The 14,718-nt window shown below is 43.2% G+C and overlaps 1 gene segment (V, D, J or C); it reads right to left on the bottom strand.

Moving 5' to 3' along the window:
• Window positions 1–1,084: 1,084 nt before the first annotated feature.
• LOC146609157 (Ig kappa chain V region 3547-like) lies at window positions 1,085–1,560 on the bottom strand. The segment is given in 2 exon segments: window positions 1,085–1,401; window positions 1,509–1,560. Coding segments are annotated over 2 exon segments (369 nt in total).
• Between the last annotated feature and the right edge of the window lie 13,158 nt (window positions 1,561–14,718).

Below are 14,718 nucleotides of genomic sequence, written 5' to 3'. Positions count from 1 at the left end.
AGGCTCACCTGTTACTGTCAAATACTGGTGTTGGGATCCACTGACGAGGGCTGTTCAGTACACAGGTATGTGCTTAAGTCGAGGTAAACAGTTCAATAAATTTACCTTCATCTGTTCTCAAACTGAGAGCTCAAGATTCCAGCTCAACTCAATTTGTTCAACTGCTTTCAGGAACAAAGCAGTTTTAACTCCTAAGTTTAAAGTCAGAGTTGGTTAACTCTGAGATTGGCAGCTGACCTTTGACTATAACCTGTTTAAATATTAATAACTCAATTTGAGGAATGTGAACATGTGTCAGTGCTATTATTAGAACACATACTAATATACACAGAGGGTAACGAGGGAATACACCACAGAAGGCAGACACAGCTGAACCTCATCAGACATGACGAATACACTCACACAGAACGCAGAATCCAAATAAAACAGGGAACCAGAGAATAGCTCTGAGACACGGGTTGACAGAACATAAGGAACAGAGGGACGAAGAGATGCGACTGGAAAACAGAAAATAAATGAAACGAATCATATTAATAATCAAAGAACATGAATAGGAAGTCGACAGGTCTTTGGACCGTGGCAGTGTTGAAGAGCAAAAAAGAGAAAATCTAAAAACCTGAGAAAGAAAAGATGGAAATTTGATCATTTGACTGATTTGGACTTAAAGTTTCTATTTGAAGTATTTGCTAAATTGTGCAGATAATTATGACTCACTGACTTTTGCTGACTTCATTTAGTGTTAGATTTTTTTTCTTACAGAAATATGATTTTTGATAATGATCGATATTTAGAAATTGAGATTTATTTGAGCTGGTATGAAGCAGAAGTCAAAGGTCATAAATGATTTGTTAAAAATAAATGATATATTTCCAACTTTTTTTCCTTTAGCAACAATGACATTTTCACTGTGTGTGTGTGTGTGTGTGTGTGTGTGTGTGTGTGTGTGTGTGTGTGTGTGTGTGTGTGTGTGTGTGTGTGTGTCCTCAGTGAACTGTATCAGTCTCTGCAGTATCTTCCAGCTGCAGCAGTCACTTCAGTTTCTGTTCAGTCTGACTGAGGGAGGTTTTTGTACGACTGTTTTTCACTATGTGAACACAAGCTGGCTGTTAGGATAGTGACCACTCTGACAGTAATAAACTGCTGCATCTTCAGCCTGGACTCCACTGATGGTCAGAGTGAAGTCAGAGTTTGATCCACTGCCTGTAAAACGAGCTGGAATCCCTGAATATCGAGTGCTAATATGGTAAATGAGCAGTTTAGGAACTCCTCCATCTTTCTGTTGGTACCAGGATAACCAATTACTATTAACATTCTGACTGGTCCTACACTTGATGCTCACAGATCCTCCCACAGCAGAGCTCACTGCTCCAGGCTGAGTCACTGTGATCTGTCCTCTGGACTCTGAGGACACAGAGACAAAAACATAAAGCAGCTTCATGGTTTTGTGGGCTTCATTTCAGAGGGACAGATGTTGATAGAGGAGAGGAGTTTGATTCTCTGGACTTTACCTGTGAAGCAGCAGCAGAGGAGAGTCCAGATGAGGACGCAGATCAAAGTCATGTTTTTGATGAGGAGGATTTCTGTGGCTTCTGTTGTGATGAAGGACAGCTGTCAGTCATCCAGTGTTCAACTCTCAGGACTATAAACTCTCCCAGAGCACTGGAGCATGGTGCTGCTGATGCAAAGTGCCTCTCTATGGAAATCATCTGACTGAATACAACAGCTACTTGGCTCAAATAGTTGATGCTGTTTATCAGTTAATCAGTTTTTCACAATGTCCACTGTAATTTGTTTCAAAAGAATGATTTTCTTGGAAAGGAGATTTCCTCACCCCAATCCAAGTGTTGGCCAATCAGGACTGTGCAGGGTGCCAGTTTAGCTCAGTGGGTGAGCAGGTGACCACATGCCACATGGGAGGGGTCAGCAGCCTGGATTTGAGTCTAACCTGTGGCCCTTTACTGTGTGTCTTTCCCACTTTCCTGTCTGTCTTCACTGTTTTACTATCCAATGATGGGAAAAATGCCAAAAATGTCAAAAAAAAACATGCTAACTATAAGACAGTGTTGCCTGAAGATAAAAGCACACACATTTGTCCTTGTAAGACACAATCTGATTTTGTTCACATAAAAAAATAGAAAAGAAATACTGTACTTATCTACTCACAAACACATGAACATAGTTTCTGAGAATCTTCACCCTGAAAGAAGTTAGAAAATGACCTGTCAACAAATTAAAGTGCTGTTCACATGTAAAAAATAGGCCAGAATAAACAGAAAAGTCAATGTTTTTCAAACTACACCTGTGCATGTAAACATGGCCTCAAAGGTGAAATTTAAAAAAAAAAAGGAACAATTTGTAAAAGTTATTTTAGAGTTTTGAAAAACTCACTCAGTACAAAAAACCTTGCAGTGATTCACATTGATGCACGATGCTGACCACAGGTTGGAAAAGTTAAACATGACCACAGCGCACATATCACTTGTTAAAATGTTTTGTAGAATAACAGGACAACCTGTGAGACAGGAAAGACTCGACTTTCATGTCCTGAACATGTTATTTTCTGTTTTGTGATGTAGTGTGTAATGCTCAGCAGTATAATCATTTTAACTGGTTCTGTGCATGATCTAAAGCAGTCTTTCTCAAACTGTGGTTCACATACCACAAGTGGTACTTGGGCTCTCTCTGGTGGTACGTGAGAAATCTCCATATTTTTTTAAGATTAAATAATATACCATTGTGGAGGTATGCAAAGACGACACGAGCGTTCCCGAGGCTCTCTGGGAGCCAGAGTCAACCAGAAAACGTCTCCCCGAGCATGAGTCCTCTATGAAGTGCAGCCTTTCCTTATCGCCAGCAGTCACGGCCGCTACAGAGCACAGGCGGGCTCATTTCCCTGGGCCTTAAAACTGCAAAGGCGGCAAAGCGCTGTCACGCTGATGGTAAAAACACAACCCTTTTCGATGACAACGCAATCCCAGCCACTATCAATGAGTTGGAGGCCCCTGGGAGAATCGGTGGGGGCGCGGGAGTTGCCGTCGGTGAGTCGGGAATTATCGTCTCGATGCCAAAGCTCCTGGTAGCCAGGAGAATGCGATCCACTTCTTCTGCAAGTGACTGGGAATCCTTTGCACCCAGCAGCAGGGAGTTGTCAAGGCCAGCTCAAGGAAGACGTGAGTGAAGAGGAATCCGCCGTCATCCGTTCCTAGCAAGGACAGCGTGCTCTCCATGAGCTCGAGAGCGGTACCATCACCCAGGCCAGAGAGAGAGAGAAGAAGAAGAAAGTGTACTTTATTGGTCCCCGTGGGGAAAATCCCTCTCTGCATTTAACCCATTCACTCAGTGAAGCAGTGGGCAGCCATTGGGCGCCCGGGGAGCAGTGTGTGGGGACGGTACCTTGCTCAGGGGTACCTCAGGGTAGCTGTTCAGGGGAATCGAACCCCCAACCTTCCGATCATGGGGCCGCCACTCTACCTACTGAGCTATCCCTGCCCCCCTGAGAGGAGTTTCTCAGCCCGCTCTGCATCGGAAGGGGAGTAGTGCTGCAGCAGCAGCGCCTTCAGAGCGGTGTATTTCCCTTTGATAGGGGGGGATCTCGGAGGAGGGTCATCACATGGTGGGTGGACAGTAGATCCAGCAAGTATTTTGTGTTGTCGGCCGAAATGCCATGAAGAGTAAACTGAGTTTAGACGTGCACAAACCATGAAGGAGGGTCATGAAGCTAAAACTCTGGCAGCTTAACTGACACAGAAAAATTAAAACATACAGCTTTGCTATCACTTCTGACATAAATGAAGACAGAAAACTAAACAACAGTGGCGTTTGTAGGGTTACTGAAGTTGGGCTAGCTACACAGCTATGGTTAGCATAATATAAACACAGTGAAGCTGGAGGATGAACTTTTTTCACTCGATGAGGGTTCCCGATGGTTAGGAACAAATGTAACTGCATGGCAGGATGCTGTTAACGGACTGCAACTGCAATATAAGGTTAGAATAGAATAGAATTCAACTTTATTGTCATTGCACATGCACATGTACAGGGCAACGAAATGCAGTTTGCATCCATCCAGAAGTGCTTTAGCCATGATATAGATATATTACAATATATATTAGCAATAATATAATTATGTGAGTATATTACAGAAATGGGTCTATTATGGTATGTTATAATGTACACGGTATGAAGTATGTTGTGAATATTCTATAACTATAAGTATGTACAGGCTATGAACAGGATATAAATATGAAAAACTATACAGAATATGAAATAAATAACTTTACAGAAATAATGGGAACTATGCATTATTATAATATACTGCTGCATGGGCTGGGCTGTAGTTACATTATAAGGTTTAAAAAACTGAGCTTTAAAATGAATTGTGATGATAAAAACCGAAAGAGGCCGACAGTGATCACTGACTTTTTTTAGGGGCTTGTTTAGATTAAATGGAACAAAATAAAAAGCGTTAATGTTACGGCCGAGAGGGCCAGGCGGTGTGTGTGGACTCAAACGCAGACACAGAGGTAGGCAAAACAGTGCTTTATTTACAGTGCCTAGTTTAATTACAATGCAGGAACTATAAAGGCTACGAACTGTGAACTGTGAAACATGAAACTCAGACAGTGTGCTATGACTAGATGCAAGAGTTTAAGTACAGATCCTGGGGAGGGAAAAAGGGGCAGCGGCCTGGGTGGAGTTACACAGAGTCACTATAATGAGAAGAGACAGCCAGTCAGTGGCAGTCTAGTGAATCACAGCCATTTGATTAAACTATGATGGTTATGGCTTATGCATTGCAGGGGCAGGCATCGCGCAAGGAGGGTGTCTAGGGGGTCCGGGTGAGGAGTGGTGGGGAGAGAGTCCGGAATATACTTGGAGCAACGGCCCTGGCAGGGAGGCAGATGAAGAGCCACAATGAAGGGAGTGCAACCTGATAGCAGAAACCCAGTGTCCAGACAGAGATGCATCTCTCCTGTTTGTAAAGCGTGACAGCCAGGCAGGTACTAAGACAGGGAGAAAACACTGAGTAGAAATGCAGATGTTAGGGAAAGTCTCAAGAGCTTGGCGGCCTAGAACTAACGTGGGTTAGCTGAAGATCTGGCAGAGGTCTGTTGTGAGTGCTGGTCTTAAATGCTGGTGACTTGATTGCAGTCAGGTTTGAAGGCTGATGGGAGTCTCCGCCTGAAGGTGGAGCCCAGCAGAGTGGAAAAACCCCGCACTCACCTGGACCATGACAGTTAAAACGTAAGATAAGATAAGATACCTTTATTAGTCCCACAAGGGGAAATTTCATGTTAAGGCTGCCGACCTATTGTATGCAATGGCAGCGCCATCTTACCCTCCGACCATACATACATTACCCAAAAACATCACATGGGGAAGACAGGTCAGAGAGGTATAACATGGAAAATGCACCACATGAGGAAAGATAAGGAGAAAAAAATAACTCCCCCCAGACTGAGCTCCAACAGGGAGATCAGTTTGAAAACAGAAAAAAACACCTCTGCACATGAAAAAACTCTTAATACACCAAAGAAACACATGACAAGCAACAGGGGAGGGTAAAGGGGGAGAGACAGCCAGTGTAGACAGTACATGTGTAGACAGTACATCTGGGCCTGCAGCATAAGCGCTGGTCTCCTTGATCCACCGTCAGCATCGGAAGGGAATAAACATCAAAGGCGTTTGGAGGGGGGATGAGTGTATATCTGCATGTGTATATATGTCTGTGTCTGTATGTGTGTGCGTGTCCAGAGTTCAGCTGAGACAGTGTCCTTCACCCTGCCAGGCTAAGTAAACAGTCTTCCAGCCAACCCAGGTGGCCTTGCATGGAATGGGAAGAACAGTCTAAACACAGTCGTTATCAGGGTGTTGTTGTTCAGCTCCAGCCTTGAGACCACAGCTGGTGCCAAAGGGGTCTCCGCATGAAGTGATGGTGGTTTTTACTTTAGTGCGAACAGCTCATATGAATTTTAAAGCAGTTCTAACAGTCTGACACTGGTCTCTCAATCTCAGAGTGAAGAGTGAAGTCAGAGTTTGATCCACTGCCTGTAAAACGAGCTTAAGTCCCTGAATCTCGAGTGCTAGACAAGTAAATGAGACGTTTAGGAACTCCTCCATCTTTCTGTTGGTACCAGGCTAAACAGTTGGAGTTATAAACATCCTGACTGGTCCTACACTTGATGCTCACAGATCCTCCCACAGCAGAGCTCACTGCTCCAGGCTGAGTCACTGTGATCTGTCCTCTGGACTCTGAGGACACAGAGACAAAAACATAAAGCAGCTTCATGGTTTTGTGGGCTTCATTTCAGAGGGACAGATGTTGATAGAGGAGAGGAGTTTGATTCTCTGGACTTTACCTGTGAAGCAGCAGCAGAGGAGAGTCCAGATGAGGACGCAGATCAAAGTCATGTTTTTGATGAGGAGGATTTCTGTGGCTTCTGTTGTGATGAAGGACAGCTGTCAGTCATCCAGTGTTCAACTCTCAGGACTATAAACTCTCCCAGAGCACTGGAGCATGGTGCTGCTGATGCAAAGTGCCTCTCTATGGAAATCATCTGACTGACTGACACAGGGACTTGGATCTATCAGCTCACATGTTATTGAATATAAGTATTTTTTGAAGAATGGTTTGGGGTTGAACTTAACTTAACCTGGACAGATTTGTGCCCAGTGAAATGAAAGTCCTTTGCACCATTTAATCACATTTAAATCGTCTGTCTGGACTAGTGATGTGCGAATCATGAACGAATCGTTCAATACTCGAGAATCACTTTACTGCCTCGTGAATCATGATTCACAACCCCAACTGACTCACTGACTCATCCCTGTTGCTGTTTGCAAACTAATTTCATTAGTAGAAATATATCTAGCTTATAATTAAAATTGTGGGGAAAAAAACAACAGCCAGTTATGGTTTAGGGCCCGGATGGCTTAGGGATAGAAGCTCCTCTTGAGTCTCTCTGGCCTTGCCTGGATGATGCGGAACCTTCTTCCAGATTGCAGAAGTTGGAACAGTTTGTTGCCAGGATGGGACGGGTCCTTCAGTATCTGCGCTGCTCTAGTCCGGCATCTCCTGGTGTAGGTGTCCTGAAGCGGGGGGAGAGCAATCCTGCAGCAGCGTTCTGCTGTACGGATCACTCTCTGGAGAGCTTTTTGGTCCTTCACACAGCTGTTCCCAAACCAGGATGTGATGTTCTGTGTGAGGATGCTCTCCATAGCTATTTGACACATTTGAGGAAAATACTAATAAAATAAAATAAAAATAAATAAAATAAATGTTCCCTTTAGAAATCTTAATTTTTTTTGCTCTTTTTTGCTCTATAAAAATAGTTGTTTTTCTTTTTCAGTCACTCATCTTAGCAGTAGGATTTACATGAAAAGAGAAACAAATTAAGTTTGAGTGAAAATGTACATTTTTTGCACTCTTTGGGCAACTGACTCAGTGACTCAAAAAACCCGATTCATTTTGGTGAGTGACTCATTCAAGCTCGATTCAGTAAAAAGAATCAAATTTACCATCACTAGTCTGGACTCTTGGGGTAACTCTTGACTCTGCATTGATTTAGTTTAAAATCTCAAATCTCTCGTTCTGTCTTGTTTCTTCCCTTAAATTGCTAAGTTAAGGACCGTTATGTCATCCCCTGAACTGGAAATTGTTATTCATTTATTTCATCACTGTAATTAATTGTTCACTTCTGTAAGAATAAAGTCGCTCCAATGTCCACAGTGTTGTTCATCCAGCTGCACAGGCTCCCTGTTGAACTCAGAATCAGACTCTTGAAGTGGACTCTGTCTTCATGAGTTCTTCCTGGGCAAGCAGCAGCTTACATCATTAAACTGTTTCAGCCATACAGCCACAGCAGGTCCCTGAGCTCTTGTGATCAGGGTCTGCTTACTGTACATCGTACGAGGCTGAAAACTAAAGGAGACAGAGCTTTTACCACAGTGACCCCAGACTCTGGAACTCTCTCCCTCTGAGTCTGAGATCTGTGGACGCAGACGCAACCAAATGTCATGTTATTAGACTTGAATTTAGTAAACTTTGTTCTTTAATGCTCTGTTATTTTGTTGTGAAGCACTTTGTGAGCCTTGTCTTGAAAGGTGCCACATAAATAAAATCTGACTTACTTACTTTTGTCATATGGTTGATCGATGGATCAGGGTTTTTTTTGTTTTTTTTACAATATTGCACGTGTTAACATTTTTTATACGTAGGATTAAAATTAGTAAACAATACGGAAAAATTAAAATAAAGGCTGTGTAATTTTACTAAAGAATGATTCATCAGCTGTCAGAATTACACAGGGAGTGAATGATTTGTTGAGTTTGTTTGTTTCAGAGTCAGAGAGCCGTGTCTCTCTACAGTCTCGGGCTGGGCTGCCTCCAAATCACCTGCATCTTATCTGAGGCAATCACCAGAGGACTACTTCAGCCAGCTCTGACGGCTTCTCCTCGCCAGTCTGTAGGTCTCCTCCCAGTGTGACCAGCATTCGGCGTGGAAGCCTGTGGCCTGCCTGTCATCCTGCCTGACTGCCTCCCTCCCTAGGATTCCCTTCTTGGACACCTCTCCCCTCCAAGCTCCACGGTCCTGCTCTACCTGTAAGCCTCAGCAACTTATGAAGTCTAGCTGTTCATTTTTTGACAATCTGCGTGCTGTTAACTGTGTCTCCCCTTTCTGTTGCAGTTTCCCCATGGTCCCGATTACGGTGCTCCTGGGCTCCACGCTCCTCGTTTTCCCCCATGGCATGAGCCTTAGTTTTTCGTTTCTTTAACACTGTTAAAAGATTCTTCAGTTCAATAAAATTGTGTACATAGTTCTGAGCTGCTTTGGGGTCCTGTTACCTGAACACTCCGTGTTCTGTGACAAGGAGAAGATTAAATGAATGATGATATGAACAAACAATTGAAAAACGAAACACCTTGAGTTCAAATACAGCTTTTTCACTCGCGTTCATGTTTGATGATATGTTTACAGAAAAATCTTTAATTCACAGGTGTATTGAACACAATGCGATAGCAGTAGGACATTTTTGACGAATCACTTTATGTTGTGTGTGTGTGTGTGTGTGTGTGTGTGTGTGTGTGTGTGTGTGTGTGTGTGTGTGTGTGTGTGTGTGTGTGTGTGTGTGTGTGTGTGTGTCCTCAGTGAACTGTATCAGTCTCTGCAGTATCTTCCAGCTGCAGCAGTCACTTCAGTTTCTGTTCAGTCTTAGTGAGGGAGGTTTTTGTACGACTGTTTTTCACTGTGTGAACACCCACTGACTGTTAGGATAGTGCCAACTCTGACAGTAATAAACTGCTGCATCTTCAGCCTGGACTCCACTGATGGTCAGAGTGAAGTCAGAGTTTGATCCACTGCCTGTAAAACGAGCTGGAATCCCTGATACTCGAGTGCTAGCATAGTAAATGAGCAGTTTAGGAACTCCTCCATCTTTCTGTTGGTACCAGGATAAAAGATGAGAACTGCCAGAAACAAAAACATCCTGACTGGTCGTACACTTGATGCTCGCAGTTCCTCCCACAGCAGAGCTCACTGCTCCAGGCTGAGTCACTGTGATCTGTCCTCTGGACTCTGAGGACACAGAGACAAAAACATAAAGCAGCTTCATGGTTTTGTGGGCTTCATTTCAGAGGGACAGATGTTGATAGAGGAGAGGAGTTTGATTCTCTGGACTTTACCTGTGAAGCAGCAGCAGAGGAGAGTCCAGATGAGGACGCAGATCAAAGTCATGTTTTTGATGAGGAGGATTTCTGTGGCTTCTGTTGTGATGAAGGACAGCTGTCAGTCATCCAGTGTTCAACTCTCAGGACTATAAACTCTCCCAGAGCACTGGAGCATGGTGCTGCTGATGCAAAGTGCCTCTCTATGGAAATCATCTGACTGAATACAACAGCTACTTATCTCAAATAGTTGATGCTGTTTATCAGTTAATCAGTTTTTCACAATGTTCACTGTAATTTGTTTCAAAAGAACGATTGTTAGGTTTTGTATTGTTGATTGTCATTTATGCTTAGAAATATTTACTCATATATGCTTAGAAGTATATAATCATTTGTAGATTGAAAGAATGTCTCATCCTAGGAGGTCTGTAACAACTCTGTGTAGCATGAAGAGGGGAGTGCGTTCACTCCTCTACAGAGTGTTCTGGCATAGATCACACACCTCCTAGGAGAGGTCGTATCTTCTCTTGCTGATATATGGTTTAGCAAACACACGTATATCTGTTTAAGTATAAGAGCCTTTTGTTCAGATGGACCGCTAGACTCCTGGCACCAGCTTTGGGGAAGTCTTCACAGGGTCACATCTTGACCTCACACAAACCACACACACACACACACACACACACACACACACACACACACAAAGGCAAGGTACTCTTTGTGTTTATGTAGACGTCATATGTTAATGAACCTATGCATATTCATGTAACCTCAATAAAAGAGCAGTGTTACGGGAGAACGGACGAGAGCAACTGGGGTCAAGCGAAGGAACGGCGTTTGTCCGGTTCTCTCCCGTGCACGAGAAACATGAAGAATTTTGCCTACTTCGTGTCTTGCTTGCTGTGTAATTATATTGTCCTCAACGTTCCAGCGAATAGGTTCAAGCTACAAACCTATCAACGATTTTCTTGGAAAGGAGATTTCCTCACCCCAATCCAAGTGTTGGCCAATCAGGACTGTGCAGGGTGCCAGTTTAGCTCAGTGGGTGAGCAGGTGACCACATGCCACATGGGAGGGGGCAGCAGCCTGGATCTGAGTCTAACCTGTGGCCCTTTACTGTGTGGTTTCCCACTTTCCTGTCTGTCTTCACTGTTTTACTATCCAATGATGGGAAAAATGCCAAAAATTCCAAAAAAAAACATGCTAACTATAGACAGTGTTGTCTGAAGATAAAAGCACACACATTTGTCCTTGTAAGACACAATCTGAGTTTGTTCACATATAAAAAAGAAAAGAAATACTGTACTTATCTACTCACAAACACATGAACAGAGTTTCTGAGAATCTTCACCCTGAAAGAAGTTAGAAAATGACCTGTCAACAAATTAAAGTGCTGTTCACGTGTAAAAAATAGGCCAGAATAAATAGAAAAGTCAATGTTTTTCAAACTACACCTGTGCATGCAAACATGGCCTCAAAGGTGAAATTTAAAAAAAAAAAGGAACAATTTGTAAAAGTTATTTTAGAGTTTTGAAAAACTCACTCAGTACAAAAAACCTTGCAGTGATTCACATTGATGCACGATGCTGACCACAGGTTGGAAAAGTTAAACATGACCACAGCGCAGATATCACTTGTTAAAATGTTTTGTAGAATAACAGGACAAACTGTGAGACTGGAAAGACTCGACTTTCATGTCCTGAACATGTTATTATCTGTTTTGTGATGTAGTGTGTAATGCTCAGCAGTATTATCATTTTAACTGGTTCTGTGCATGATCTAAAGCAGTCTTTCTCAAACTGTGGTACACATACCACAAGTGGTACTTGGGCTCTCTATGGTGGTACGCGAGAAATCTCCATATTTTTATTAAGATTAAATAATATACCATTGTGGAGGTATGCAAAGACGACACGAGCTCTTCTGGGAGCCAGAGTCAACCAGAAAACGTCTCCCCGAGCATGAGTCCTCTATGAAGTGCAGCCTTTCCTTATCGCCAGCAGTCACGGCCGCTACAGAGCACAGGCGGGCTCATTTCCCTGGGCCATAAAACTGCAAAGGCGGCACAGCGCTGTCACGCTGATGGTAAAAACACAACCTTTTTCCATGACACCGCAATCCCAGCCACTATCGACGAGTTGGAGGCCCACAGGAGAATCGGTGGGGGTGCAGGAGAGTCGGAATTATCGTCTGGATGCCAAAGCTCCTGGTAGCCAGGAGAATGTGATCCACTTCTGTCTGCAAGTGACTGGTAATCCTTTGCACCCAGCAGCGGGGAGTTGTCAAGGCCAGCTCAAGGAAGACGTGAGTGAAGAGGAATCTGCCGTCATCCAATCCTAGCAAGGACAGCGTGCTCTCCATGAGCTCAAGAGCGGTACCATCACCCAGGCCAGAGAGAGAGAGGAGTTTCTCAGCCCGCTCTTCATCGGAGGGGGAGTAGTGCTGCAGCAGCAGCGCCTTCAGAGCGGTGTATTTCCCTTTGATAGGAGGGGATCTCGGAGGAGGGTCATCACAAAACAGTAGGCAAAACTGACGTGAATACAGTGCTTTATTTACAGTGCCTAGTTTAATTACAATGCAGGAACTATAAAGGCTACGAACTGTGAACTATGAAACATGAAACTCAGACAGTGTGCTATGACTAGATGCAAGAGTTTAAGTACAGATCCTGGGGAGGGGAAAAGGGGCGGCGGCCTGGGTGGAGTTACACAGAGTCACTATAATGAGAAGAGACAGCCAGTCAGTGGCAGTCTAGTGAATCACAGACATTTGATTAAACTATGATGGTTATGGCTTATGCATTGCAGGGGCAGGCGTTGCGCAAGGAGGGTGTCTAGGGGGTCCGGGTGAGGAGTGGTGGGGAGAGAGTCCGGAATATACTTGGAGCAACGGCCCTGGCAGGGAGGCAGATGAAGAGCCACGATGAAGGGAGTGCAACCTGATAGCAGAAACCCAGTGTCCAGACAGAGATGCATCTCTCCTGTTTGTAAAGCGTGACAGCCAGGCAGGTACTAAGACAGGGAGAAAACACTGAGTAGAAATGCAGATGTTAGGGAAACTCTCAAGAGCTTGGCGGCCTAGAACTAACGTGGGTTAGCTGAAGATCTGGCAGAGGTCTGTTGTGAGTGCTGGTCTTAAATGCTGGTGACTTGATTGCAGTCAGGTTTGAAGGCTGATGGGAGTCTCCGCCGGAAGGTGGAGCCCAGCAGAGTGGAAAAACCCCACACTCACCCGGACCATGACAGTTAAAACGTAAGATAAGATAAGATACCTGTATTAGTCCCACAAGGAGAAATTTCATGTTAAGGCTGCCGACCTATTGCACGCAATGGCAGCGCCATCTTACCCTCTGACCATCAGAGGTGGGACCAAGTCATTGTTTTGCAAGTCTCAAGTAAGTCTCAAGTCTTTATCCTCAAGTCTCAAGTCAAGTCTCAAGTAATGTCAGGCAAGTCAGAGTCGAGTCTCAAGTCACTGGTGTAAAAGTCCAAGTAAAGTCACAAGTCTGAAATTTTGAATTTCAAGTCCTTTCGAGTCTTTTAAAAAAAAACGAAAAAAATAATGTTGCAGTTATGCTAAATGTAAATATTAGACCATGTAATTTTTAAATCTGTGTTTTTCTCAACACATGACAAAATAGTGAACTTAGAAAATATACACAAATTGTGAAATTGCACCTCTTTAAAATGCAGCTCAATTAAACCTAGCTCCAAGAATAATTTTCACCGACAGTTCTGAGATAAGCTGCATGTTATTCTTGGATGTGGTTGTAGGACCGGCTTTAAAATCGCATGACAAAAATATCATACATAAATAAATGATTATTTTTTTTAAATATCATTTAAAAAAAAAAACTGCATCACCAACGTAGCCTGGAAAACATTTGCTAGTTAGATGAAGTCAGCTATCTCATCTTAGCATATTTATATGCATATTTATAATCATACGGTTCTTGGAGTGAGTGCATACACTCATGAAGTTTAGTAACTTCCGGTCACTGCAACAAGCCCAGGTACAGTTTACCGACGGATGGGTGCAGGACCTTGAAATGCACAGTGTAGAAAGTAAAGACCATCGTACGTATCATAAGTTTACCAGTCTCACAAATTGTCGTCATAAATACACATTCGTTAACCGTTTATTAATAGGACCTTTGAGCTCAACGGTAATTAATTAGCAGTGGAAATAATTTCTGGTAGCATCACAGAAATGTAGCAGTGACAATAATACTGTATGCTGTAATCGTACTGGGCAATTAGTGATACAAAACAACTGTTTTATCCTGTGACTAAAAGTATATGTTTTTGTCAGTGTACCATAATAACAGAAGCGAAACGCAATATTGTGTCAGGACAATTCACTATTTATGCACAATAAACAAAGAAGCGACAATTTCTGTTCAGCGCCAGACTTGCTTGTAACCTATATCACCAATTATGTTATGAAAATGACGCATTAACTACAACAGCAGACTGACCTTCGTGTAAATGCTTGGAGCAGACTAACCTGTGAGCTGGAGGGTTCTGGGACGTTATATTTGATCTTTGAATGGCTGCAATCCAGGCCATCCGTCGCGTCTTTGTTACTTCGGAAACATGGCTCGAACAATTTCTCTTCAACGACGTAATCCGATAACAACCGATCTCTTTACCCGTCGGCTTCTCGTGGCTGTCATGCGACCGGCTATTGCAGTTAATAATACAACGGCTTCTTGACATTTTTGTGTTTCTTTTTATCGCTGTGTAACTGATTTTAATTGAAAGCCTGCGTGCGCTAGTACCGCTTGCCACGAGCTCCCAGAATCCTTTGCGGTTCTACCCGTGAATGACGTCACATTTTCAATCTCTATATAATATGCATGTTAAATTTTATATTTGGGGTAAAATGTCAAGTCTTTTCAAGTAAACCGGTTCAAGTCCAATTCAAGTCCCAGGTCATTGGTGTAAAAGTCCAAGTCAAGTCACAAGTCTTAGAACATTTTTTCAAGTCAAGTCTAAAGTCATAAAATTAATGACTCGAGTCTGACTCGAGTCCAAGTCATGTGACTCGAGTCCA

Source organism: Diplotaxodon limnothrissa, linkage group LG22, assembly GCF_057381915.1.
Source record: "Diplotaxodon limnothrissa isolate DT_005_m linkage group LG22, D_limnothrissa_male_GT1.1, whole genome shotgun sequence".
Lineage (NCBI taxonomy): Eukaryota > Metazoa > Chordata > Actinopteri > Cichliformes > Cichlidae > Diplotaxodon > Diplotaxodon limnothrissa.
Note: the sequence above shows the minus strand (reverse complement) of the source record. Positions and strands in the feature narration are given on the sequence as shown.